The following is a 27992-nucleotide window of genomic DNA, read 5'->3' as shown; positions in this document are numbered from 1 at the left end:
GGACGATGACAGAGAAAATGGTTGGGGATAAAACAACACAGATATCTTCTGATTTTCAATGTATTATTATCAGCACATGATAGTTTCGCATCCATCTCACAAAGTAAGAATCGGACAAAACGTCAACAATCATAAATAAGAAACAAAAACAAAAAAAAAAAAAAAAGAGAGAAACGGACGTTACAGGCCGCCGGAGAGCCGCGTTATCCGCGGCGTTCTAAAAGTCAGCTTCTAACACGTCAAAAGAGCAGTAATTCGTAATACGGAGGCGACTCAACGCGAGTAATCGTTATAATATTAGAAATTATCACAACGTTAATATCTGCCGGGTGTTTTTCGCGCGACTCCTGCATGGAAAAAGAAGGAAAACGACGCTTAAACGAGAATAAGGCCGAACGGTCCAAGGTAAGAGGGGAATAAAGAAAGAAAGAAAGAAAGAAAGGAAGGAACGCAACAACAATTTTTTACCGCGTGTGGCGTGGCGACCATCGTCGTCGACCGCGTCGTCCGACGTACGCGCGAGAGAGACGCGCGCCTTTTACCTCGAACTCTGCGGAGAGTCTCGAGAATTTCCACCGGACTTCGGAAGCATAAAGAGCGGCGTGGTGCCTGTCGCGTTACAAAAGACCGGACCGGGCTAACAAAACGCGTTAGAAACGCCCGTTCCTACGAAAACTGGTTATTCGAATTCGAAGGACTCCTTTTGTTCGCAGGGAAGAACGTAACAGCGTGAAATCGGCCGGTGAAATCACGTACCCCCGCGACGTTCACGGCCCGACTTAGACCTCCACATATCTAGGTCTTCGACGCGTATTTCGCGATCGGGACACGAGCCATCCATCGAACGAACCGCTCGATGCTTGGACCATGGACTTCGAGGCGAACGATAACACGCTCGTTTCGCTCGCGTGTCCGGACTCGGCCGGCTGGAATAAATTAAAAGAACATCCACGCGACGCGAAAGAAGAAGAACGCGAACAGGTAGAACCGCGAAGGGATTTGCGCGGGTAGAACGAAGCGACGCGGCGCGCGGATCGCCGAACGGCGTGCGTCTTTTTAAATAAAAATTTGTCTCCTCATCGACGTACGTTGAAAAAATAGCGTAGGACGCGCGTCGATCGGCGACTCGCGCCTGTTTCTCTCTGCCGCCTAAAAACGAAATCGGCCAGCTCGCAGCGAGACTCGGGAACAACGCGACGCGGCGATCGTAGGAAAGTCGGACGAGCATCGGAGAAGAATACCGCGGCGAACAGCGCGATGGAAAAGAAGCAGGAACGGAATGATCGTAGAGGAGGAAAGATCGCGGGGGGGAACGACGGAGTTACGGGCTCTCGATTAGCAGTTTCGTTCGACGTCGATCAGTCGCGTTTACTCGCGTTGGTCGGGCAATTTTTTACACCGTTCGATAGACGATTCGCGTTATCGCGGGAAATAGCAGGTAGAGTGCGACGGAACTCCGACGCGTACAATTATCCAGCGCGTCGTTAAGTAATATTGGTTTTTCCGTTAAGTAATAGGTTACCGCGTCGCTCTGTAACGTCCGTAAAATATCGCCGTTGCAGCGTCCGATCGGATCAAACTGTATCGAGTAATTCACTTTCCGAGCTTGCAATTTCGACTTGGCGACTTACACGCGAGCCCGTAATATCCATGACAAAGTAGAAAAAGTAGGGAATCGTGGACAGTGATCGTAGCGATACGCGCGTTAGCGAGAAACAAGCGTAGGCGCGAATACTGTTGGTTCGTTTTATCGAGAACGTCGAAGATATGCAAACTATCAAACGCGAGTCGAGCTAAAATAAAATTGCAGCGCGAGAACGATGAAACGGTTAAAATTAGCCGAGAGCTGTCTCGCTCTGGAAGCTCGTATAAAATAGAGACGAGAAACAAAGAGGCTAGACTCTCTTTTCTTTAGAGCGAAAGCTTTTGATTTTTACGCGCGCGATTGCTACCATCGCGCTTGTCTTAATCGTTACTTTTTCTGCTTCGTTTCTTCGCTCGGTTCGTTAGTCTACTGGCGAAATGGAGCGGCTGGTCGCGAGGCGCCGCACACGTAGCGAACAAGGAGCAACGTTTCCGTCGTTCTTCTCCTCTTTCTTCTTCCTCTAGCCGTCTTCTCGACGGCTTCCTCGTTCCTCCTTGCTGTCTTTCTCTCTGTCTCTCTACGAGTCTCATTCACACTCGACGTATTCAGGCACGCTTATGTACACGAAACGTTGTCGTCTTCTCGCTTCTAGCCATTTTTCTTCGTAGACGCCGTCCGGCGCTCCGGTACGCTAGCAGCAGTTACAGGTAATTCGAGTAGTGATCGAGGGAGAGGACGAACGTATACAACACCAGCCATTTACCTACGTAACGATTACTACCGCTCTATATACAACGAATCACTAACGCGGTCACCGATCGCACCGGATAACCAAAAAAAAAAAAAAAAAAAAAAAAAAAATCAAACTCCAGCTTTCTTCTTCGTCTTTCCTCCTTCCTTTCTTCCTTCCATGCGTTTCTTTCCCCTGTTTTCGCTTCGTATCTCTGGCTTAACGGGACAGCGGAAAAGGTACGAGGACGAGAATACGACAATTATAGAGTAATATCACGAAAAACTGTCCAGCCTCGAAAATTAAATAATGTGGCACTTGATGAATCTCGTTTCTCCGATTCCAAGTGTCTCTCGTACAATGGAATCTCCTCTCGCGACAGCGAGCAGGAAACGACGCTCTTTTCTCTCTCTCTCTCTCTCTTTCTCTCTCATACACGCAACATACAAGCACGCATACGCAAACGGCCGCGCGAACGAGTGCAAAAAAAGAAACAAGAAGAAAAAGAAAGGAGCCGGCATAAAGGCTACAAAGTACAGACCCGTCGCGACAAAATTCAGTTCGCGAGAATATATTAGACGGAAATACGTACTACAAAGTGGAGTTAAATCCATGAATAAAAATAAATACATCATCGAAACACCGACGGAAACGTCCGACGCGGAATCCGTTCGGTTCCAGCGAACCAACTGAACGACAGAACGCTATATATTTGTATATCTATATCTATCTATATATATATATATCTATATATATACACACACACACGCACACATACACATATATAGATATACATATGTGCGTGTATATATATATGAACATACGTACATACGAAACGCTTGTACCTTAAACGATAGAAAAACTCGACGAAAAGGAAAAGTATAGCCGAAATGAATCGTTCGAAAATGTTTTTTGTACGTTAGCGCGCGTGCAGCGGGTCTACGCTCGCGAGACTCGCGCGTTTTCTCTTACTTTATTTTTTAAACGTTGCCCGACGTCGAGTATCCCTCTCGAGGATCGAAACGAACGCGCGTGGTTTCGGTCGTGGTTTTACAATATACCGCGCGGTCGTCTACGCGAACGACAAAGGAACCGTGAACACAGGTAGCAAAAAAGAGAAGCGTTAGTGCACGCGCATTGTTCCACGCTACTCGACATCGAACGGTTAAAACGTTACGCATTGAGCGCCGATCGCGCTTCGTCGTATTTTCCTCTTTCTTTGTCTCTCTGTCCGTCCGTCTGTCTGTCTGTCTCTCTTTCTCGTTCTTCTCGCACATCGATACGCGCTCTCTAATACGCTATATTATCTCCGATCTCTGTCTTCGTTCAATTACGCGAACGACGCTTTCCGATTTCCTCTCGAAGCACGGTCGACGAGAAGAACATTGAAAAATAAAAGAAAGGAAAAAAAGAAAGGAAAGAGAGGAATCATTTTGTATTGTGCTTCGACTTGGCGGAAGAGAATACGCGTCGCGTGGTCGACGACGAGTTGCGTGCAGCACCCGTGCCGGCCGGTTTTCATCGACCAAGCGTCCTGTACGACTCGAAGCGTTTCGTCCCGTTTGAATTACCACGGACCGCGAAATTAGTCGCATAAATTTAGATTCGATATATAAAAAGGAAAGATTTAGCAACGTTTGAGCGCAAAGGACGATCGATCTGGTTACCGGTACGACGTACGAGAAGCGTAAAGCGCCGAACGCCGATAGGGCGCGGATAGGCGACCGAAACGAATAATTTAGATAGGAGATGGAGGTGCACCGGCGTTAAGTCCATCGTCGCCGCGTTCACCGTCCTCTCGACGATTCCCTCGTCCAGCTTCGTTGTCCTCGCAACTACCGGGGCTCGTAGGCCTCGTAGACGAGCTCTGGCACCAGGGCCAGCGAAAACGTAGCGCTGGCCTGTCTCGCGTACTGTCTTCTCGCCGCCATAGCTTCGTGTTACCTATTATTCTCTTCCATCACCACCTGCTTGAACACACCCGCGGGCATCTGACTTTTGATCTCGTGGCTACCGAGCGCGGTCGTCCCGTCTTTCGCTATGAATAGCTGGAGTCCGGTTGCTGCGAACATCGATAATCAGAAACATTAGACGCCAGGCATTAGACGTACGACGTTAAGAAAAGAAAAAAATAAAGTAGTCGATAGCTTTTTTCCCCGCAGACGTGATTACGCGCTGTTTGTATCGCGTCTCGTTGACGTCGAAAAACAAATTACATTTAATCGACCACTTATAATTTTTTATATCGCGTTTCAACGAAACCGTTCGTGTTCGTCGATGAAAGAGAAAGAACGGGGTCGAGTACGAAATAGAACAGAGGGTGCATAGCGACGTACTCTCGGAGCTCTCGAGATCCGTCTGCTCCAAGTTCGTTGCCTTGATCAGTTCGTCGATCAGGGAATCCGGGTTTGGCCTGGTCACTTCGACCCTGCACAGGATGGGATTTCCCGCGCCGTCTTCCGCTTTTTTCCTACGCTCCAACGCCGCCTTTGCTCGGTCCAGAGATCCCGTTTCGCTGAGACCGGAACCACCGGAAGGATTTCTAGGGAACAAACGAATCCACGATTACCATACACCGTTTTTCTCTTCCTCCTTGATCTTCCAATTTCTACCGTTTCGAGCACCGGCACGGAATAGTACGCAGCTCTTCTTTCCGTTTCCTCTTGGATTTTCCAAGAAGTAAATCGCCGCAAAGGACATAGTCGTTGGTCGGACGATCGACAAAAAAGGAGGAGGGAAAAAAAAAAAAAAAAGGAAGAAAACACGAACATCTGGCCATGAAACGTATCGAGACAAAGTTGATAAATATTTATCATTGCTCCTAAGAAACGCGGTCCTTGGGTCTTTACAATTTTACGACAGCGTCGGCTTTCGCAAAACGACGATTCCGTGCCAGCGCTCGTCTTCCTCGCGGAATAATTGGGCGCGAATGATTTCCACGACCACGCCTCGTGCAAAAACATCGTCACGTTCGATACAAAGATCAAGGAACGCGCGACAGCTGTTTTGTTGCTACCGACGCTAACGAAACAAAAGCAAAGGTCAAAAGCGAGTGGTCGGTTTTCGAAGGCGTCTCGTAACGATCGAACACGGTAGACGTTTTGGGACGAGGCTGAGATAGATGAGAGCAAGCGAAACAGGAAGGTGTGTGTCAAGCGGCGAGATTGCTAATTTTTCTGATCGAATATGTGCCAAGGCGAGTATGCTGGGTTCGCATGCAACGAGCCAACCGTCACCAGATCGACGTTACGTTACGAGCGGAACCGGCGAATCGAGCCAGCCCTGTCCAAATTCGCCGCTCTTACGCCGTCTTTACTTTTCGCCGAAGTAACTTGCAAAAGCGACCGGAGAAGTTGACAAATTTACTGCTCGGTATAAATCTTATAGACGTGGCATATTAAATATTCTAAATGTCAGAGATTTGTTACAAGGTGAAATCTGGTTACGGACAGATCCGAGTTACGCAAGTGCTCGACTCTTCGCGCTTGCACTTTTTCCTCGGCAAAACTTCGAAATATCGTAATTGTGGCGAAAGAAAACGAATGGCCGATAGTTTCGCGCGAGATATGTAACTCGAGCGGTTCTTTCCATCGCAGGAATCGATCGATCGGGATTAATAGGCGACTTTATCTTGGTTTAATGAAATTACGCTTTTATATCGTTTACAACCGATAAAAAATATACGTGCAAAAAAGTGATTACAAGTATCGGTAGCATGGAATCGATCGAGAAACCATTTTCTCGATCGAAGCGCGACAGATAGAGAGAGAGAGAGAGAGAGAGCAACGCGTTCGGAACTTGCCAAAGCTCGTTCGCTTTTTAAATTCGATCGAATTTAAGAAATATTCTCGGATAATTTTTCTAATAGTTCTAGAAGTTTCGCAGACGGACACGTGGAGACATCAACGTAATACGTTTGCATATATTTCTACGCAGTCATTCAACGCCGATCGTGAAAACGTAAAAAATTCAACCAGACTGTCAGCTTGGCGTTTTTTTTTTTTTTCTGTAACGATTGAATTAAACTCATTAAGTATCGCATAAATCGAGTTTACGTAATTGTTTTCCTCGTATTTATCCGTAATCTCGCTGAATCACGACTTTATGCAAAAGTACGTGACACTGGTATGTCATTTTGTACGTTTAGCCCGCTCCTTTGTGGAACAGCGGCTGAAACATCGTAATTCCGATACTCGAAACACGCTTCGACTTTCGCAACCTCGTCGCGGAACGAAGGACGGGCACGCCAGTTCCGATTCCGACTCGGGCGTCGACGTCGTCTGTATCCACGTGTCCGCGAGTCGCGACGAAAGTGCAAAGCGAGAAAGAGAGAGAGAGAGAGAGAGAGAGAGAGAGAGAGAAAGAGAACATACAGAGACCAGACAAAATGAGAAAAGAAAAGAAAAACGAAGAGAATTAAGTCGAAAGCATGGACTGACGGTGGGGTTATGCTGTTTCGGTGCTGGGAGCTCGGTGGAGCGACTTCCGGTACCCCTAAGGAGGACTCTTCGGAGTCCGCTGGGCTGGTGGCGACCGTAGCCAGCTTGCCCCCCGCCCCGTCCAGCAACTTCCGGTGACTTCCGCCAATACCCCTGCAAGGATTCACAAAGCCATCCAAACTGCAAGGAAAGCTACACCTCCTCTCATCCTTCGTTCAAGTTACTCGCTTCGTTCCCCTATTTTCTTTCGTTTTCCCTTTTTCCCTGTACACCCGTTCACCTCCTCGGTGTCTCTTCGATGTACGTCGCTCACGCTTCCACGGTCGCAGCTGCCTCTTCTTCGAAAATCGTTCGTCGTCCGACCGATTGCGTTGTCGCGGTTTCGTCGTAGCTGTCGTTCGAAACGAGTCGAGAGTAGCCCGTCGACCGTGGAAGCGTTCGGCGAAATACACGTTCGACGCAGCTTGTCGAAATTGCTCGATCGCTCGAGATCGTCGTGTTTGCTTTATCAACGGATCGTTTACGACGTTTTCCAACCATCGTCTATCGCGCAACTGTATCCGACACATCGGATACGCGAGTCGTTATCCATCTTTCGGCCGACCGACGTTCTTCGTTCTCTGGAATTAGTAAACACCGAAAAGCAGAAATTTCGACGCAAACAGTCCCTTCGAGCGCGTTTAACGAAACGCTGTTCCAACATCCTCCTTCTAGTACGTACGTCGCGTTCAGGTACAGTCGCGCCTTCCGTAAACTTTTACGCGCGAGAGATCAGAGAGAACGTCTTACGATTATACGATACTAAAGTCGCGGTTAACGAACAGGCACGGCGTACGCCGCTCGTTCGAATCGTCGAATTTTAGCATCCGTAGAGGGAAACTCGGGCGATCGAGGAAGCAAAGCGAAAGCTGATGTCGCAGCGAGTGTATCTAACGTGTTTGTCCGATGCCTCGTCGATAACGATGTTAAATGCCTGTGACGTTGAGTGTCGTTAATTTCGAGCATCGTTTCGAGGAAACGTAACGATAGAATAGGAAAAATATTGCCGAGAAAAAAGAACCTAACGCGTATACGTTAAAAATACGCGACCAGAGTTTACGTAAAAATATAATTGCGATAAATTATAAAAAGAACAAAAAAAACTGACGCGTGTGCTCGTGACCGAAAAAATTAAGAAAAATGCAGGGAGAAAAGAACCGCCAGTCCTTGTTCCGTAACCCGAGATGCTACGACGTACGATTCGGATTTCGACGAGTCGCGTCAACTTTTAAACGAACGATATCTAAACGCCAGACATCGTCGATTTAAAAGAACGTACTCGTCCATCCAGAAATCGAGTTGACGCGCTCGACGACTACCGCGGGTTGCTCGCGCGAAACCTATCGAACTACGCTACGCACCGGTTAAACGCAAAACAACGAGCAAAGGGAGTGATAAAACAGATCGAACGCAGAAAATCATCGAACGGAAGGACAGGGGGATTTAATTAAAAAGAATTATAAGAGAGAAAGTCGCTGATGAATGAAACCTACCTGAGGGTCTGAGCGGTCGTCGCGGAACGTAGCGAGGCTCTGGGGTTATCGGGCCTATGAAGGGGATCGGGAGAGGATACGGCTCTGGCCTGGTCAGCTAGCCGCAAAACCGGGCTGATCTTGCCTTTCTCGATGCAGTCGCAGGTTTTCGAGATACTTCTCCAACCTGGCTGACCGATTCTCGGTTTCGCGGTCGGCACGATCACGCTGTTCCATTGTTCGTTCCGATCGTTCGTCGCCGAATTCGTCGCGTTACGTTCGTTTCGCGCGTCGAAGCTATTCCTCTCGACGTTTTTTCGCAAGTGCCGCGGAACGTCCTGTGGTCCAGGCACTTTGAACACGCCAACGTCGTTACCGACGTTTTCGTTAAGGCGACTGTTGTCGCTCGAAGCGACGCCGTTCTTCCATCGATTCGTTTCGCTTTGGTCGTTCGATAGAGGAACGGCTGCTATGCTCGATCTTAGAGAATTCCGCGCGATCGATTTTCCCTCGCGCGACGAAAGAGGGCTGGACGTAGACCAGAACCTATTTCGTGGGTCCAGCAGCGTCGAGGAAGACGAGGATGGGGATTCGGAGTCGAGAGAGGTCTCGGGTCTGGCAGGCTGCTGGCTCGAGGACTTTTGGGAGACATTGGGGATACGTGGAGCCCATACCGGCCAGGAGGGTGACCTATAAAGATCACAACACAAATATTCAAGCATGCAAAAATAATAATAAACTCATATACAGTATGAAGTAGAGACGAAAATGGGAAGACGTGGGAGACGTAAAGAAAAAAAATAAAAATAAAAATATATGTATGTATATATATATCTGGGAATAGAGAAAATCCAGAGTCTCAAGAAAGTAACAAAAAAAAAAAAAAAAAAAAAAAAAAGAAAACAAAATAAAAAAAAGAAACAGATCTAACGTTTCCCTCGTAAATCGTTATCGATGCCTTCTTGTTAACAACCGTTCAACGAACACGCGTTAAGATGACAAGAGTCCGAATGGTAAGTTCGATAGAGTAGAGAGAATTCGATGGTGTACGCGTTGATGTTCCTTTTGTTAAGAGGCAAGCACCGAAACTTCTCCGAAGAGAAATTTCTAAAAAGTTACCGATAATGAAATTTGAAAAGATTCTGTCGAAAGATTCGATTAAAATATAGACGTAAGCGTAGAGTTCGAAAGCAAAATCGCAAGCGCGACTGCATGGTATTTAGTGGCGCGCGATTGAAGAAATTGTTAGTGAATGTTACAGTGTGATGTTCTTGGTTGCGTTCTTATTCGAGGGAGGTATCCCGTGACTCGTACGAACGACTGTATTTCCGTTAAGAGGTTCCTCTTACTCGATCCCATACAAAATACCATGCGCACTCATCGTCCAAGTAAAACCAAAAAGACAGTTGGAAACACGCTGATCGCGACAATGTCTATCGAACGTCGGGGCAAAACGATTTTCAAATTAACGAAAGAAAAATAAAAAAAAAAAAAAAAAAGAAAAAAACGATTCGTTTGAAAGAGATCGACGGAGCGAGGACACGTTCGAAGATGGTAGGATACGTATCAAGCGATTACCGAGTAGTAGAAAAGTATTCGACGAGTACTTGTTATAGAAAGATTCGAGAAGAGAACTCTGGACATCGATCGGGGCTTAATTTCTCTTTCTTCGCTTGAAATTCCCGAATCTAATTCGAATCTCCGTTTCGTTTACCCTAAACAAGAGTTTTCTATCGTTTGCGTATTCGTCTGTCTCGTTCGTCATCCTGGGGCGACCGCGTGGCCTTACCTAATGTGGCCACTGTCACCACTACTGCTCTGCCTACTGTGTTGACTGTGTGAATTTAAAGATCCATAGCCGGAGCCTTTGCTCAGTTGGCTGGTGTTGCTGCTATTGCGAGAATGGCCTGACTCTGTGTGCGCTTCGGTTAGAGTCTCCACTGGAAGAGCCGACGGTACGATCTCGCTCAGGGTCATTGGATCGTAGGACTCCGCCCCGCTGAGAAGCTCTGAAAAACCAACGTTGTGTTAACCATTCGTGATACCGCACCACCCATTACCATCCCCGTTCCTGTCATGTTCTGTCACCGAGTTTCGATTCCCTATCGTTTGTCCGCGAATCGTCGTTCTTCGCTTATCTTACTCGCGTCCGATTTGGCGAAAGAACATGAAAAGATGGTGAAACAAGATTCGTTCGTTACCCGAGGAAAAGAGGGCAGGCCTCTTTTTGGGAAGACTACCAAAACCGCTGCTAGCACTAGCTATACTTCCAGCTAACGAACCAGTGGACACGTAATCTTCTCGATTGGTACACCTCTCGGATGCAGTTTCGTCCGTCGTCACACCGGAAACACCTGGTACGCCAGGTACTGCGAGCTGCGTTTGCTTCAACGACGGAGACGGCCTAGAAAATGCGATTCAGCTTTCGTCATTCCGTCTAACCACGGGTATAATCGTCGAGTTTAATCGTTAAGCTAGATTACAAAACGACGACGAAACACGTCGATTGCAACTTACACTTTGAACAGAATATCTCCGGACAGCATGTTCATCTTGATGGCAACGCGTAACATGGAATTGTCCTGTCTGTGTCTCGAGTCGTAGCCTTCCAGAAGATACCTCGTTCTGCAGAGTCCAGCTCCTGCGAATTCGGCGAGGTTCAGGTCGGTGAAACCAAGCTTCTGGAAGGACCTGCCTCCCTTCAGTTCCTACGAAAATGATCTATCGTTAGAACAGGTAGAAGAGGGAAACGCTTGGGGCCCATTCAGGGGCAAATTCAAACGAGTCACCTTTCTCACGGATATCCTTAAAATACACGGATCGAGAACACCGGTGGACGCATTGGCACTCATTTTGCATAAAAACTCGAATTTAGCGTCCCATCTGACGGTATGCTCCTGCACTTCCTCCCTGAAACGAAAAAGAAACACATGAATATGCGTGCAGAGACACTTAATTGCATTTTCATTTTGCTACGCGGTTACGAGCGACGCATCGAAACGCGAACGAATTTCGGTGACCAGTTTGCAAGTGGTCGCTGTTGGAACAAAGGGACTAAACGAAATTCACGGTCAACGATGATTCACGGTCTCGCGCAGGACACCGCTGATCTGGTAAGTTCTCACCGGCATCTACCAACCGGTCGTTTAAATGAATATTCAGACCACTTTGCTTCCGGTAAGGGAACATCCGCTCGGCGGTCGCGTCATCGTCACGTATCGAATCGTACAAAGGGCTGAATTGTGCGCCGTCGTTGTTTATGTCTCGCGCGACGAATTCCATATAAGTCGCAATGTAAGTACGCGTAGAGCCAAAGCTAGAAAGCGGCTCGTACGTGTTTGGCGAGTAGCGTGTGATAAACCAGCCCTCCTATTCTATTTTCATTCGAGGACAGAGAATTCTGTCTCTCGATGGCCTTCGGTCGAGTCGTTGCAATCGAACTAGATAGATAAAGATATACCGTGCGCGCGTTGTTACGTTTCACGATCAATTGCATTACCTATGCAAAATACGCAGAAAGAAGAAGAAAGTTGCTCGGCCTGCCACGAAATGCAAATTCTCGGATAACAACGATTTTACGACACGCTGTTCCAATGGCAAGTAAATGCAACGGGGTTTTCGTGGATTTTCCCATTTGCCTGGCGCTCCTTTCGAGCACACTCCGGCTCGTAAACGCCATCCACGCCACACGCACCCTCCTCGCTCGTCCTGACCCACCCCGTGGGTCGTATCGACCTTGCACGGGGAGCGGAAAAACTTCCGAGGAACAAAACGCCGTCGAGGAGAACGCAATGACAAAGGCGATCTCCAAGACGCGCGGTCGTCATCCTGTTGAACGATGGAAATACCGAATCGTACTTCGCAGTTTTCGCAGAATCGACCAACGGATAACCGACATCGTCGCCTGTAAACGCATCGGTCGACCGTGTGTACGTTTGTCGCGCGGATTTGACTCGTTAACGAGATCGCACGGCTTAACGGGTTTGCCTTAGTCCACTGTTATCCGGATGCGCGTATCGGTCGCTGGAAAAGTCACCCTGTTATTGCTGTCTGCGATAGGATTGCCGTTTCAGTGGAATCGGCAGTTTTAGTTATTCGCCAACAGATTTTATCAAAAATGTCTGGCAATTAATCACGATGAATACTTTACTCTTTCGCGACATGTAGCAGCTACTGCAGGCTCAAAGAATAAATAGTACTTGGCAAAGGAAGCGGAAGATCGATGATCGAGTAAAAATGTCTTAGCTTCGTCACGCTTAATTTCTTTTTTAAACGAACTTCCGTTGACCGGAAGGAAGGCGCGTAGACGAGACGAGCCGAGCGCGTCACGCGCAATTTTCGAAAGTTTCGATGAAACGCGCATCCTGTCGCGATTAAATGTCGGATAGTGGGTTATAGGGACAGGACGCGAGCGACGACGCGGCCTGCTGATAACCGATAACGAATGAAACGCGTGGTCGTTTTCTTTGTTATTCTCGCGACGGTCTGATCGCGCAACGTGTCCGACTCGTCGACTCGGCGCACGACCAAAATTTTCAAACTCGATCGACGAAATACGAGAGACCGCAGCTAATTATCGAAGCGACGTTTTCAAAATAATCGAACCGTGATCGCCCGCTAGCGTACAATTTCACGGTCACAGTGTGCAAGGTTAATTACGTTTAACGATCGTACGGAGCGTAAGAATCGCGGATAAGCCGACGAGTAGTAGTCGTCGGAGAAGCTGGGCCAGCGAATCGCCGAGGAAATTCGAGTCCTCGGTCGTCCCGTGTTTTCACCAAGGTGAAGGCGATTTGGTCGCACTCTACCACGCGAAACGCGGAATTTACCTTCCGCCCCCGCGCAACGTCGCTTTCGTCTTTAGCTCGATCAAAGGAGCCACTATTTCCGGAACGTATCCCGACCGGCGAAAAAAAAAGGATTTCCCACGAACTACGAACGTGACGAGGCATCCAGTCGAGGAATTACGGTCACGTAGGCTACCGGCAAAAGCATTCACGAGCCCCTGAATATCGATATAACAAGACCGACCTCCTCTCACCTTTCTCGACGACGAGAACGAGAAAGAAGAAGCTTCGTAACCCTGGCCGAGCCACGCTCCGTATCGCGATACCAGACGACCCTAATTCCGTCATGCTTTTCATCTGCCTCTGGTGCACACAGTCTGCCGTAAACTTTCGCGATACCGCAGTCGTCGAGTTAAACGCGGATCGTATCTCGCGACGAGCGTAATTTCACGCGCGAAAATCGACGTCATCTAGGAATAAATTTCGCGTAAATTTAGCATTTATCCGCTGGATCTGCAACTGCGCTCTGTAATCCCACGAACAACGAGTAGTCGTTGCGATTACGCGCTGTTTGTTCGGCCCTAAAACCTATCTTTTCCTCTTCCCGGAGATGGAACGAACGCGAAGCAGAATCGACTACTTTTCTTCTCGGATTCTGGCGAAAGGTCCCTTAGCGATGCCTTTGATGAAAGAACGTGTTTCGTCGCGGTTTCTTTCGGCTACAGCTACGTCCTAACAGAAGCTCGAGTAGCTATCCGACATAACGTACAGAATATCGTCTCTAACGTAGGCTTTTCGTTTTTCACGATAAATTCAAGAATCTGAGGTGTAATATTATTGTTGTCCGTGATACTTGTAGATGATGCTGGCTGTAGATGTAGCTGCCGGGGTACTGCTATTTTTCTTCTAATTTAGATGCGTGGAAGAAAAATTGGACTATGAGCGGCCGGGATTCGAACCCGGGTCCCGAAGAACGTTCGCAATCTAAGGCGCTAACCACTGCGCTACCGTCGTCCGGTGTAAGTTAGCGCCGAGTGGCGGTATTTCTCGTCGAGTGCCGCCACAAATCGAAGGATAACCAGAAAGATCGGATAAACCGACGATCGTTCTTTCTCGCTATCGAGTCGATTATCCGGGCAACGAATTCCGTTATCCGAACGTAACGCGAGGATATCGTGGCAGCTTGCGAAAGCACGGCAGAAGCGTTCAACGAAACCACGGTCGACGCTTTGGCAGCGGGACGGCCGCCGAGCTGCGGGATTCGCACGGGTCCGGAGACAAACCGTTGTCCGTCGGGTGGGAAACGCGAGCCAATTACCGTGGAAACCGGGTCGACCTATCCTCTAACGTGTCCAAAAATTTAGATAGCCACAGCCCTGGGAACCGACGAATTTTCAGTGTCAACGCGAACACGAAATTCGCCACCGTTGATCGACGTTCCATCGACGAGAATCGACAAACGTGGACCGAACAGCGTCGTAAAGTTTTCCCTCTGGTTAGAGTTCCGTTAACGAGAAAGCTGTAACTTTTGCCGTTTCCCGCTTCTCGGATGGATGTCGAATTTCCAATCGAACGTTCGCTCGACACCTTGTCGTTGGTCTTTGGTTATTTAATTAAGGGCGCGTTGCTTGGCAACGGTTTCGCAAACAGAAAGTAAGCGGCACACGGCTACAAAAGTTATCGATTCCTTGATAAAAGACACGTGTATCCAGGGAATCGACGCAATCCGGAAACACGATTTAACATGGTTGCTCGCGTGCCGGACGATAGTCCATCCAACGTACGTCGCGCTCGTAAAACGATATTGCACAGCAGCTTGGGGAGCAAGAAGCCTTGTAATCGATTCTCCGATTACAGGGACGAAACTTTGTACGCGAAAAAAAGAAACCGTAAACGGCGTGAAGCGATTTCCCAAGCGAATTCGTATTTTCCTTTTGCGGACGCATTTCGTCCGACTCGAGCGATCCGGTTGCTCGATTTAACGTTCGTTTGGTAAAATTCAAGCACCCGCCGATCGTGGTCGTTCAGGAGTTGGCGTCTACGGCGAACTTTCCATCGTATACCCACAATTTTCAGTTCGACGGACGAAGATAAGAGCTACGGAATGAATTTAACCCGTGGACCGAGTAGATCGAAGGCGAAGGCGACGATTAAATTCAACCACCGTGCGCGCTCGGTAATTTGATCGTTGATCCTGCTCTTCCTACGACGATTCTACCACGGTTGATATCAGCGTGGGATGTCAACAGGTCTTCGTGGTCGTGCTCCGCGACGAATCTCCGCGCTCCTTTACCCTCTTCGCCGCTTTCCACTTTGCTTTTGTCTCTCTACGTACGATACGGATAAAGAATAACGTACCGTCTTGAATATTTCATGAATTCGCTCCGTGGTTTCGTCTCCTACGCCAAGTGCAAATTGCACCCAACGATATCGAACCTGTAACTATGCGACTATCTATTATTCGCTCGAACGTACTCGGTCGTCCTGCAGTTTGCGTTTGATCCGATCCAATAAGAGAAACCGTGCCATCTCTTCGATCTGGAAGAACGATATACGCGACAAAGCGGCTCTGTCCGTGTCCCATCTTCTACAAGCAAGCGGAATTCATTTTTCGAATAATTGTTTCGATCTGGCGATACGGAACGCGTTAGATCGATAGCAGGCGACGGAGAAGCGAGAGGCGGGGAGACGGAAGAGGAGGAGACGGGAAGAAAGCAAGTGACTGGAGCACGGGAAAAAATCAACGGCGAAAGATAGCCAGCGCTGCAACGACGATGGCTCGGCGGACAATTGGACCGAGTCGTTGCTCCAAATATGTCAGCGGTCGACGCTCGTGGCGCGCCGCGACGCCGAAAAAAAGCGACGTTGCTTGTCCAACCGGCGGAATCATCGGTGCTTCGAAAGAAAAACAAGCGAGCGAAACTTTCCTCTTCCACGCTTTTTAAACTTCTGATCTTTCGATCAGATTTGGAAAATCGAAATAAACGATAAAACTGGAATTGCAGAATCCGATTCAAGAATCTTTGCAAACACGAAAACGTTCAAATTCGACTCGGAGATTCGATTACACGTCGAATTCGTCGAATACGTTAGGAGCGAAAATTTCAAGTACACGGCGAAATAAAAATGAATCGGAAGAGCTTTTCCCCGGTAATGATAAAATCTTCGAACAGCCCGAACAGAAAAAAGCCATCGGCCGTGTTCCCCTGATTTTGCGCTTTTCCGGTCGATCCGAGTATTTCGTGAAATCAATTCGCGTACACCAGACAATGCGTACGACGTCCTTGTGGGGATTAAGCACTGTCCATAGAGACCTATTAAGCTGATTATGGTGACCGCTTTGTAGTAAGTAACCTTTAAGCGGTCAGATTCGTAAGCGGGAACATGGAGCGTACCGGTGGACCCCTTAAAGTTAACGACCGAATCGACGACCAACAACGACGGAACCTTCGATTAATTTCTTAAACACGAAGCGATAAAGACCGCCGTTGCCACGGCTACAATTACGAGTTTAATAGGTCGAGCCTCGACTGCAAACCATCCGTACGTTTCGATCTAGCCTTACGACGGCGATGCACGACGAAACGAGGCCGTTTCTCCACTCAGACGCGTTTCAAAGAACGAAATGCAATTTTCCCTCGGTCGAGATACGAAATCCCAGCGCGCGTGGATTGGAAAAATCGCAGCAACGAAATTTCTTCTCGCGTATGCGTGGAGCGCACCGTGATTTCGCGAAACTGATCGCCGAACGATCGATACGAGGATCACGGGTATAACTTTCACCGACGTCACCGGGTATAATTCACGGATCACGAACGAGCTCGACCGTTGCATTAGCCGTGGGCAAGGCTGCTCCAAGGCTGTCCGGATTGTGTGTCATTCGCAGTTTCGCAATCGAGTTCGGATGAAAATGCAAGCCCATGTTCTCGCGTGTACTTAGCTATTCGCGAGCGAACGGTCGGCTCTCGTAGCACTTTCACGCACAGGTGATCGCTCGGTCGTGTCTCGTAATCGGCGATACGGTTGCCAAGGTAGTCGCAAACGGTCGAATAGCGTAACGCGGTTCGATTCGATTTTATTCGCGGCTATCGATGCCTCCTTCGAGCCACTCTGTGACTTTGCGTAGGATGGTGGACGCTTGGGCTTTTTTTCCACGATAAAAGCTGTCCGAGTAACTTCGATAAATACGAATGACGAACGGTATATGCGTGAGATAACGTTCGCACAATGTGAAATTTACTCGCACGTGGTGAGAATATGCGCGTAAGAAGAACGAGATAGTCTTTCGCGAGTTATCAGAGACTCGATGAGGATAAAAATTAAAAAATAGATAACATTCCTGCAGTAGCGTTCTAAATAACTCGATACTCGATACATCGAACGTGCTTCGCCATCTTCCACGTACGATGTGCATACAGATGCGTATACGTAGATGCGCATACATGGTACAGAGAAAACGCGATCGGATGACTTCATAAACGAGACTGACTCGAAAAGAATATCCTGTGATTAAGATTCTCCGCGGAGGCGGTTTTTTTCGATGGATGCCAGTCAATCGACCGTTTATTCAGGCCGAAGGCGGATCACGGTTATTTTCGTTTTGATCGATGCATTCGCGTTTAACCGTCCGGCGTAATCGGCGAAACAACGAATCGATTGATATTGCGACGGAGGGACAACGAAATCTCGCGATTATTTCTGATTCACCTTGCACGCGAGCCTTCGCCGTCACGCGTCACGCGCTACACAATCGCGCGATATTTCACGGGCGGACACAATTTCCCCATTGAATCGAGAACCGCGCCTTCTCCTCAAATATTCCGTCTTATCGACCCCTCGATCCGTTCTAATAAATTAACGTCTAACGTCTAACCAACGATAAATCTCCATCTGCCGCGACCAATGTCAAACGGTCTAAGCTAAAAATAATTCCTTCCGCGACATTTGTTTGAAATTGTTCGATCGAGCGAATTTCAAAGCTACCCTGATAAACGTTTCACGATTTTTTCCAGAAAGTCCAGAACGGTAAAACGAAGAAAGAAATGGGCGTGGGCATAACGACTCCGTCTCTTTGCAGCGGGAGGTCAACGTATTCGATAAACGTTTTCTTTTTTCGACTATTCCGAGTTTCTGTTAGCGACGTTCTTACCATCTTTCGCGTGGATCGATCCGGTTAACGAGGAATCGCGTTGAATCCTTGCGAGAATCCTCGTACTCGATCCGCGATCCATCGGATATGGTTAACACGCGCGGATTACGTAACCTGGAAGCAGTAAATTCCGAGCAGCGTTTGCTCGTTGAACGCCACGGCCCGTTAACTAACGACACGGACGGTTTGTCACCGTGTCTGACGAATGCACGCGCAAACCCGCTGCCAACCTTATCGTGGTCGTACAGGAGGACTATCGCGAAGAATCCCGAGCAAAGTTGGGCTAAAGAACATTTGGCGAGGGCTGGTGGTGGAATTTTCCAGGACCCACGAGGATTAATTCCACTGGAGTAAAGTTCGAGCGACGCTCGCAACCGATAAGTCGCTAACGTACGATAATTACCGCTTACCCGGACTTGCGCCCGTTTCGCAGCTTTTTCTCCGAGGTAGCTTCATCGTCCCGCTCGACTTTAGTTTTTAGTCATAGAGACGCAATCGGTGCGGTCATTTGCGAACGAACTTATTTGGAACCTCGTTCCGGCCAATCTCTAAATTCAATTGCAATTTACGCTCGCAACTGCGACTGCGATGGTTCTTCGGATAAACGTTCCGCAGAATATATATAAAAGTACCGCAACGACGACTCGATTCCAAACGTCGATCGACGAACGTGCCATGACGAGGACCGTTTCTCTAACTGGAGAATGCAAGTAACTGTAAACGAACGGCTGCCAGCTATCGGAATTTTGGTTCTGGCAGATTCGCAATTTCGTTACGTTCGAGTCGAAAAGACGCTTCGTTACCGCTGAGGAAATTAATAAATCTCCGTTACGATCACGTCCAAGGCCTGGCACGGATGTTTTCAAAGAGCCAAGCGGAAAGCAGCGTCGTTCCAGCACGTGAAATTTCGAATTAAAGCATGTTCGCTCTTAGAGACAAAAGGACGCGCTGTCTCCTTGTTTTTCACCGTCCTCGCGTTTAATCCGTTCCGATCAGCACCAAAGCAGTGGTGAACTAAGCGGACTCGATTAATCTCCGGAACGAGACGCTTATCCACGCATTCGCGTCGTTATAACGTCTTCCTCGCAAAGGAACCTTTGAATTGTAAATTGCTCGTGTCGACTACAAAACACGGGAAATAATAAAACGAAATCGATAACATCGCAAGGTCACCGTACGCACATGATAAGGTTCAAACGATAAAAACCGGATGTTAATTTTTCGTTTGCCGATAGATGAAAAAATATCCATCGCCGACCTATCGTTGAGGGTGACTAATAGCCACGACGATTCGTCCCCCATCTTTGGAATTAGAAAGGAAACTGCCGAAGAACGACGAATTTCTAAACGATCAAAGTTTCTTCGCCCCATGGCCAACATCCGAAAACTGGAAACGAAGGCCCGCGATTTTCTCGATCTGAATCGCAAGCGTTCGATGTTTGGATGCTCGATGAAATTCGGAATCGGTCGAGGCGACCAAAAGTTGATCGCGAACTCAGCAACGCGTCTGTTATCGCGTGATTTCGCGTAATCGATGCTCGACGGGGAAGGAAGAAAACGCGCGACGAAGCTGCCGGATTTTCTGGCCAGAAGGATACGCGCGCGTCGTACAATTTCGAATGGAGTTGGAAACACCGAGAAAGCAAATGGCACGGGCGAGGCGTAAGTGGCGCGCGATTCCGGGCTGACCAGTTCCCTTAGCCAGAAGAACGCGATCTCGTTTGATATCCTGGGACGAGCTTAAGCTTGCTGTTGGTAATGGGATCGCGCGTTGATAACGATTCACTGTTTGCAATCGGTTTCACACGCTCCAAAAGGAACTGGACGAACAAGAATAGAAATACCGTGGCGGCGAGAAGATGTAACCATCTAAAAGCGCAGCTAAAGAGAAACTCGAACAAGTTGTTAGATACAGTAGCGACAACTTCGCATCTCCGACATCATCGTACTTAGGAATTATCTTAATGGAGTTATATTATCGGACTGCGGATCTTTCTGCGAATTTATATCTTTGTGGACACAGCCGAGAAACGGAAATAAATAGAGATTCGTGTTATCTACTAGGAACGAAACCGAGTATTCTATGAATATTTTGTGCACTTTTATCTGTGGCAGCACGGGACACGGAACTTTCCAACGGCTCTGGATACAAAACGCGACGCCGTCAAAACGCAACACCGACGTGCCCAATGCACCATCGATATGTTCACGCTCTTTCCGCCGAATTCTCGAAAGAGCATACGCGTGCCAGCTGCGGCGGCACATCTAACGAATGCACGCTAATGGGGGATATCGATGGGCAACCAAGGGAAGAATCCGTTCGATCCGGAACAAAAGGGCAGTCAGTCCGTCTTACGCCGTGAAATAAATAACTCCTCAGTACCATTGCACAGCAACGCGTCGATAGAACTCTTGGTGTCTATTGTTGCTTGTTAATCGTATCTGTTAATCGTTATTTGTTGACTCTGACTGTTAATTCGTTCTTAATAAGCAATTGTTCGTTAAAACATCTGAGTATTCCTTACGCACCTATCACGACACGCCTACACAATTATATGTACAAATGTTGATTTTACAAAGTTCGACAATTAACCGTGGTGATTAGACACTCTTAGATGTTAAAGACAATGTTCTTAGGTTCGATAACGAGAACCCACGGTCAACGGGGAGAACTCTTTGTCCGGTAGAATATATTTTGAAACGCAAAGACAAGACGATGCGTGTAAACTGTCCAAGGTGATCACAAGAATAAAAGACCGATACGATCGCATTTGTCAATTGCATATTGACCGGGGATATCGACAAAATCCCAGGCGCCGTTACTACGCAGACCCGCGTAGACCCGACATTGCTCTTGCCCGGGACTTGTTTCTTAATACAACGTGTGTCCCTCGATATTGGTACTTCTTCTGTTAGGTAAAAACGTTCATCCCGTGACCGTGGCTACGTTCGGCGACCAGTTGTGTCACCTCCAGTCCAAGCCCACTATTCTATTATTTAAGTACAGCTATAACAAATAGTTTAGACCAAAGTATTGAGAATCTTCCCAAAATTTCAAAAAAAAGGCCTGATGTCCCTTCATCTCCGACATTATACGTTCTGTGCAAATTTCGTACAAACGCGGAAGAACCCGTGGTTATACAGAAATCTAGCAGGGACGCGGAACATCTGCGAGACAGAAAGATAAGTCTCTCCCGGACGATTCTCGATCGCTTTATCCACCGCTCTGTCGAAGAATCGATAATCGACGCGCGTTCGTTTACGTTATAACGCCATTGGAAGACGATTCTATGCTTCCTCGATTGCTACTCTAGGTAAAAATGAAGGAAAACTTTAACTTTGAAGTAAACGTAAGCCAGTGGAAACGTAACAGCTAAGACTAAGACTCGGTGAATACGCGAGCAGCTGGTATCGAATGGTAGATGGTCGGGCAGAAAGCGAGAAGAGGCGAAACGCGTCGCATGCTTCTTTCGTCTATATCGGCGAGAAGGGCCGCAACAAAGGAAAGTCGGTGACTGCCGAGGATCGAGAATCACGATTGAGATCGACACGAGCCGGAAGAATTCGAGTCGGCTCGTCAAGACGGACGATTATCGAGTTGACTTCAATCGAAACGCAGGCGTCTAAATTGTCGAAGGGAAACGTCGTCGTGGGAGACCGTTATACGTTAGATCGGAGGCGGGTCCGTGTAGGAAAAGGTACGCGGCTTTCGAGCACCGTTTCCGCTGCTAGGAACACGTGTACGCACTAATAATAAGACGCGCTAACTATAAGCTGACAATTAACCGAGACCTTCCGTTCGAGATCGCGGTCACAAGCAGGATCTCGAGGTTTCAAGAACCGTTTGCTTTCCAGTATCGACTTTCAACGCGGAGAATTCATTGAAATTAATGCAGCAGTTGGTAACAGGTTGAATAACCACACCAGTTTGCTAAGAGGACAGCTTCTCTTTAAATAGAAAGAACGCGAACTTTGTGGTTATCGGTGTTACTTGGAATACGACGATGTAGGACGTCGATAGACGATAAATAAAAAAGTGCAAACGACGAGAGATATGGACATTTTTGGAAGCAACGCGCGTAGGTGCTAGAAGAATCGATCGATCGATCGATCGTTGTATGTTAATTCGTCGAAAACAATTATCTTTTTGATACGTTTACTTGCGTATAAAAATCGCTTTCAAGTACATATTTTGTAACGTATATTTAACGTCATACGTTACGAATCTCTCGTTTAACAGCGTGCTTCTATCGTCGCAGGGTAGAATCGACAAGATGCGGACAATTAAATGCACCAGACTCGCATATTTCGAGACAGAATACCTACATCTCGATACTGGAATACGATCGTAATGGCGTAAAGTCAACGCGATATCGCGTATGCATAAACGGTAAGCTTGAAAAGGTTAAACGGTATAAATTAACAGCGTTCCTTCTTCGACGCTGTACCATGCACGCATTAGTCGTTACGACGTTCGAACTGTTTTCTATCGGTAAATTTTCCGATTCGCGTTCGAACCTCGCCAAACTCGATCAAGATCGTCCTGCTTGGTTGGCTGTATAAGATTTAATTGCGCGATAGTTTACGAGGTTCGAAATAAAGACGATAACAGCGTGGTAAGTACAATGTGTTTTCTTATCGCGTTATCGGCGGTTATCGCGAACAACCACCAGCCACGCTAATTATCAGTAACAACGGTCACATGCCGCATTGTTCGACACATAGGCGGCCGATGTGCTCGCTGGCAAACGAACGATAATTACCATCGGTTAAGGTACACCCGCTGCCGCGCGACGTCTGCGCGTTATTAACGTAACGCAACAATTGAATGTGTGAGACATTGTTGTTGCCCAGGTTCGCACGATCAATACGAATCGACGACTCTTTCTCACGACACTTACCGTTCGCGACAACAGCGATGGACAAATCTTCGCGTGTTCTCTGTCTTTGCGACACGCGTAACGGATTAAATTTATCGATAAAGGCGATGAAAAGATAAAGCGGCAACAGCCAGGCCAAAAATTCTACGTCTGTCTCGTTCGTTCTCGTCGAATCTATTCTTCTTCGTCGTTAAGGTGCTTAAAAACATTCCTGGAACGCAATCTGTCTCGCTGGAATTACGATAACGATTCGTTGGAATTGAAGCGCGCGCTGTCGTAATTGCAAGTACTCGAACAACTCTTTAATTTCGTGGCTTCTACCGGTCTTTTAGTGGCAGATTGCGATTGCCCGTTGGTCGGGTAAATACGTATGGATTTGCGGTTAGCTTCGAGCGCGTACGCTTTCCATCGTCTTCGATGCCACAACTTATCCCCGAGACTATCCTCGGAACTCCAACTTTGAACTTACCGCTACGTTGACGCGAGGAACTACGTTATCCTGCCCTTCGACTCGTTTAAAATAAAAGTTTGCCTAGAAATCGGTCGATTAAACCACTTCTGAAGCAGAAAGTCGAAGACATCCCTTCCGGTTCGGAGCAATTGCAAGGCACGCGCGATTCCAAGCGCATCGTTTCGCCACGGCCAATGCTTCCGGGCGAAATTCTAACTATTCGTTCGAACCGCTTACGTAACGTCGCTTATGAATACGTAACAATGCAAAGTGAAGGTACTCGGGAAGAGCAGAGTCGAGACAGATGGAAAGCCCGCTGTTGCGAATTCCTCGATCGATGCTAATCGGGATATACCTTTACAGCGAGTTTCCTTTGCGTATCTACCGTTGCTTTCTCGCTACGGAGCACGTCGGAAACGATACTTTTCGTATACGAGATACGCAGCGAATAGCACGGAGCGCGAGACATTTTGCGGTGAAACAGAGGCGAGAATTGACGACGCGCGTATAAATTATCGTAGAGAGCGGCCCGCAACGCGAAAGCGATAGAAACGAACGGGTGGCTTTGGGACGAATGCCAAAACGGTCGGTGACATTCTAATCAAGGCTAAAAAGATCGGCTGTTCGCACCTTTGGCCCGGTTTCGTCAACCGAAAATTCCCCGATCTGTTTTAGATTCAACGCGAGTGTTTGGCCGAGCCGCTATCGCGAGTACGACGCAGCGCGTTCTTTCGCGCGAATCTCAAGGAAACCTGCGACTAGCACGCGAATACGCGACACGAAAACGTTTCGCGCGTGTTGTCGTGAAACCGTTGCGTGTGCAATTAACCAATCTAACCCCTTGACTTGCTTCTTTTCTACCTCTAATTATCGTTCTCGTTGTTAAAATAGGAAGACCGTTATTTTCTCTTTCCTGGCTTAAATCGATATTCGACGTCCTTCTCTCTCTCTTCTCGTTGCACGTGTACCGCTGTATTTTCTGCTTCCTCTTGTCTCAATTGTCCGCAATTCTTTACGAGTTCGGTCAGTCGCGTTTCGCAAACAAAAGAACGATAAAAATACGGCTTAGCGAATAATCCGGCTTGGCGTAGTTTCCGATCGAGTTGTACATTCGTTGAACGAAAATTTGTCTGTTTGCCGAGAAATGCAGGTTGCTGCCGTTCCGTTCCCTGTAGCCGGCGCGTATCCACGCGAACGCTATCAAAATGGAAATTTCGTGGAACGTCGAAGAGATTGGCAGAGCCGTACGACGAACGTACGCATCGGACGCATGCCTCGATTTTACACGACGATAACACAACAGACGTAAAAACAGGTTAACCTTTAAACGTCTAGACTGGATATATTGAATTTTCAGAAGCATCTGGTTCGCGAGTCAGATCGATAATTTGCCGTCGCGAAACTGTTTGTCTGTTTTCGTTGATTCCCAGACGCTACACCATTTGCCAGACCGTTCAAATAATTCACGCGGTTATCGGCAAGTACCTTCGCACGTGCTTTATAATCGATCGCAACTTCTTAATAAATAAAGCAAACAACCGTCGAGACTCGCAGCCGAGATACGATTTTCTCTGCACGAAAACGATTTCCGACAACGTGGCAATTCCTGGGCTACCTTTTTTAAACATTCACATCCTCGAGAAAAGTAGCGGCGGATTTTAAGTTGCCAGAAGGCTACGTATCTCGAGTCGGAGCCTTTGGACGCTCGTTCTTAGTACGAATTTCTCGACGAGCGTATCGACCGCAGGCTGGCTATAAAAATATCAGCGCTTGTCTTCTGAAAAATCTGAACCTCGTTATTCGCCGAAGGTTTTAACGTTTAGGTATTTTTAACGAAAGTTCTAAATTTTCCCACTTTCTTGCCGATACGTTTTTCTCGAATACGTGTGATACGAACTGCGAACGTTTCCGTAGACACGGTGTTCTACACCGATGTCGCGCGATCGTGAAAACGACAGCGATGCCAATGACAGAAACGTTTGCGAGAATCGTTGAATTATCGGTGGCTCGTGGAACGCGATATGAAAGAGCGGAGTCTGAGAGGAAAAGTTGCCACGCGAATTCATTTACGATAACGTTCACCCACGTGACCGTGACACGAACGTCGAACCGAATCAATAACTTTCTCCTAATGGAACCTCGTGGAAATTACAATCCTCTGTTCTATCGTGATATGATTGTTATTGATGTATATACCGGTGCAGGATAGATAGCAGTATCGTTCGCGTTTGAAAAAGAAATTCGATATATCAGGCTGGCACCTCGACCGCGTCAAAGAACTTTCAGACGCGTGTTCTACCGTTAAATATCTCGTATCCGATATACCTAAGGTGTATTACACGGAACGCTATACAGCGCATTCTCTCTTTCTCTCCTCTTTTCTATTTCTTCGATAAAATACAAAAGTATGGAAAAATGGAACGCGCCTGCGGCCCACGAAGGAGAGTTTAACCGAGTCGAAGAACTCGTAAAATATTGGTTGTAGATTTTAGACGACTCGGATGGAAATATAAGAAGAGATACAGCCTGGCAATTTCTGTGAGATATCAATCTGGCAGATTTTAAAGTACGATGGTAATAGCCGCAGCACGTGGGAGGTAATCGCCTCTATCGAACTAGAAAGCCTTTGTTTCCGCGCGTAAAACCGCGAAATACCGTTGCATTGTTCGCGAAACGCGCACGAATAGTTCGTTTCGGAAGAAAACAGAGAAATAAAACGTGAGAATCGAGTTACTACTCGAGCGATATTCGGAATTCTTCGAGAATAATGGGGCACGCGTCGCGTGGCGCAGGCAAATAGAAGTTTACTCGTCGATCGCTCGATTCCGCAACCTTGCGAACACGAAGACTATCGGCGATCGGGAGCAACGAGAAATAGAAAAGGAAAGATATCTACCGGTTCGGACGAGTATGTGTGTAATTGCCGCACGAAAAATAGACGATCTTCGAGCAGTCTATGATTTAATCGTTACGTAATCGACTCTTTACCGCGTAATATCGCTTGGCGTGCGAATCGTTGCATTCTTCGAAACGAACCTTCGATTCCACTCTGTCCTGAACGCGGATGATAACGTTACACGCCTCAACCCTGTCGGGACCAACTTCCTTTTCAACGACGAACGCGATATTTTAACACGTGTTGTTGAATGCCACGCCAGTTTTACAAGGTTTGGTCAAGGTTGACGGTGAATTTGTTATTACGCGATGAAATATTATCCGCAAGAGATAAGTTACAACGTATAATCATCGTTAATGAATTTATCTCATCGTGGTCACCGGTGACCCCCATGGCATTCAACGTGTTAATATCACAGGCTGTACAATATACTCGAGTTGAAAAATTTGAATTGGAAATTGTTTGTTTATAACGACATCCTACGTGCCGATAAAGCGCGTACTCTTTGAAGCAGATAGTCTGTAAAATTTTCCTTCGGTTTCGTCTCGTTACCAGACTAACCGATCGCCGCAAGAAGCATCAGAAAATATCCTTACGCGCCGTTTTAGTATGTTGTCGATAAAATCTATTATTATCGAACTGCGAGGCAAAATTGTTGCGAGAGTTGCGTAACGAAAAATTACGTGCGTTTCAATAATTCTGCAATTTCACGTAATTGCCGATACGATAAATGTCACGGCGGGGCACGTGCTATTTAATACGTGGCACGTAACGTGTGCATCCTTGCTACTTAAGGTCAATGTCGCACCATAAAACGATACCAAACGTTCAATTTTTAAACGAACGTACGGTACGTCTCGTTTATTCGCGGCAGAGGCAATCGATCGTGTTTAAAAAACGAGAAACGTATCAAAGTTTATTCCACGTTGCGCCGCTACCATACGATTACGAGCCTATAATTAGCGTTACGCTGGCACGCACGGTAACTTTGTACGATCCAGGACAACCTCGCTCAACCACCAACGAAAAACGAGTTCCAAGCTTCTTTAACGAAGCGTTCGTCTCGCTTCTACGCCGGAGGTGTTTTCCAAATCGGCTTCCGCGAATCCTCGGCGAAAGCTGATTTTTCCATAAATTCTTCGTCGATGCCAGAAACGGGTTCCTTGCGATTCTTGGAATTGCACGTGCGACAGGTGTTTTACATGGCAAAGATGCTGCAACTATAGGTATACGGTGTTGAATGAAGAAAGACGCGAGACTCGTATATACTTTGCGACGTTACACAAATCCTGACGAGTTATGAAAACGTTATGCGGTCCTTTCACACTGTGCAGACCGCGGAATGTCATTCGGAGCTTCTCCTCGACACGACTCGACTCGACTCGACTCGACTCGACTCGACTCGACTCGACTGGAAGAAAAATTTCGCCTAGCCCGACATTAACGACTTTCAAGCGGATTTAATAAGCGGTTTCTCGTCGACGACGGTCGGAAACGTTTGCGGCGAGAAGCGAGGACACCAGAAGAATTCGCCCGACGACAGTATAGATTGCCTTAAGTGCTT

The 27992-nt window shown here is 47.4% G+C and overlaps 2 protein-coding genes across 5 annotated transcripts in view; both read right to left on the bottom strand.

The window, feature by feature from the left end:
• LOC126865239 (nose resistant to fluoxetine protein 6-like) overlaps positions 1 to 27992 on the bottom strand; it is a 221502-nt gene that overhangs the window by 12370 nt on the left and 181140 nt on the right. The gene's annotated exons all lie outside the window — the stretch shown is intronic.
• Positions 45 to 27992, bottom strand: part of LOC126865241 (protein FAM102B) — a 55027-nt gene continuing 27079 nt past the window's right edge. For 2 of the 4 annotated variants that reach the window (XM_050617552.1, XM_050617553.1), the window contains exons 3-10: positions 11055 to 11175; positions 10783 to 10973; positions 10467 to 10669; positions 10055 to 10274; positions 8287 to 8955; positions 6755 to 6907; positions 4652 to 4857; positions 45 to 4377 (exon numbers count right to left, since the gene is read on the bottom strand). In XM_050617552.1, the coding sequence (XP_050473509.1) occupies positions 4256 to 4377; positions 4652 to 4857; positions 6755 to 6907; positions 8287 to 8955; positions 10055 to 10274; positions 10467 to 10669; positions 10783 to 10973; positions 11055 to 11175 (1885 nt within the window). In that variant the 3' untranslated portion in view covers positions 45 to 4255. The remainder of the gene's footprint in view (positions 4378 to 4651; positions 4858 to 6754; positions 6908 to 8286; positions 8956 to 10054; positions 10275 to 10466; positions 10670 to 10782; positions 10974 to 11054; positions 11176 to 27992) is intronic. The other 2 variants (XM_050617554.1, XM_050617555.1) reach the window with 2 other exon arrangements.

This window comes from Bombus huntii, chromosome 4 (genome assembly GCF_024542735.1).
Source record: "Bombus huntii isolate Logan2020A chromosome 4, iyBomHunt1.1, whole genome shotgun sequence".
NCBI lineage: Eukaryota > Metazoa > Arthropoda > Insecta > Hymenoptera > Apidae > Bombus > Bombus huntii.
The sequence above is the reverse complement of the archived record's forward strand: the minus strand, read 5'-3'. Positions and strand labels throughout refer to the sequence as shown.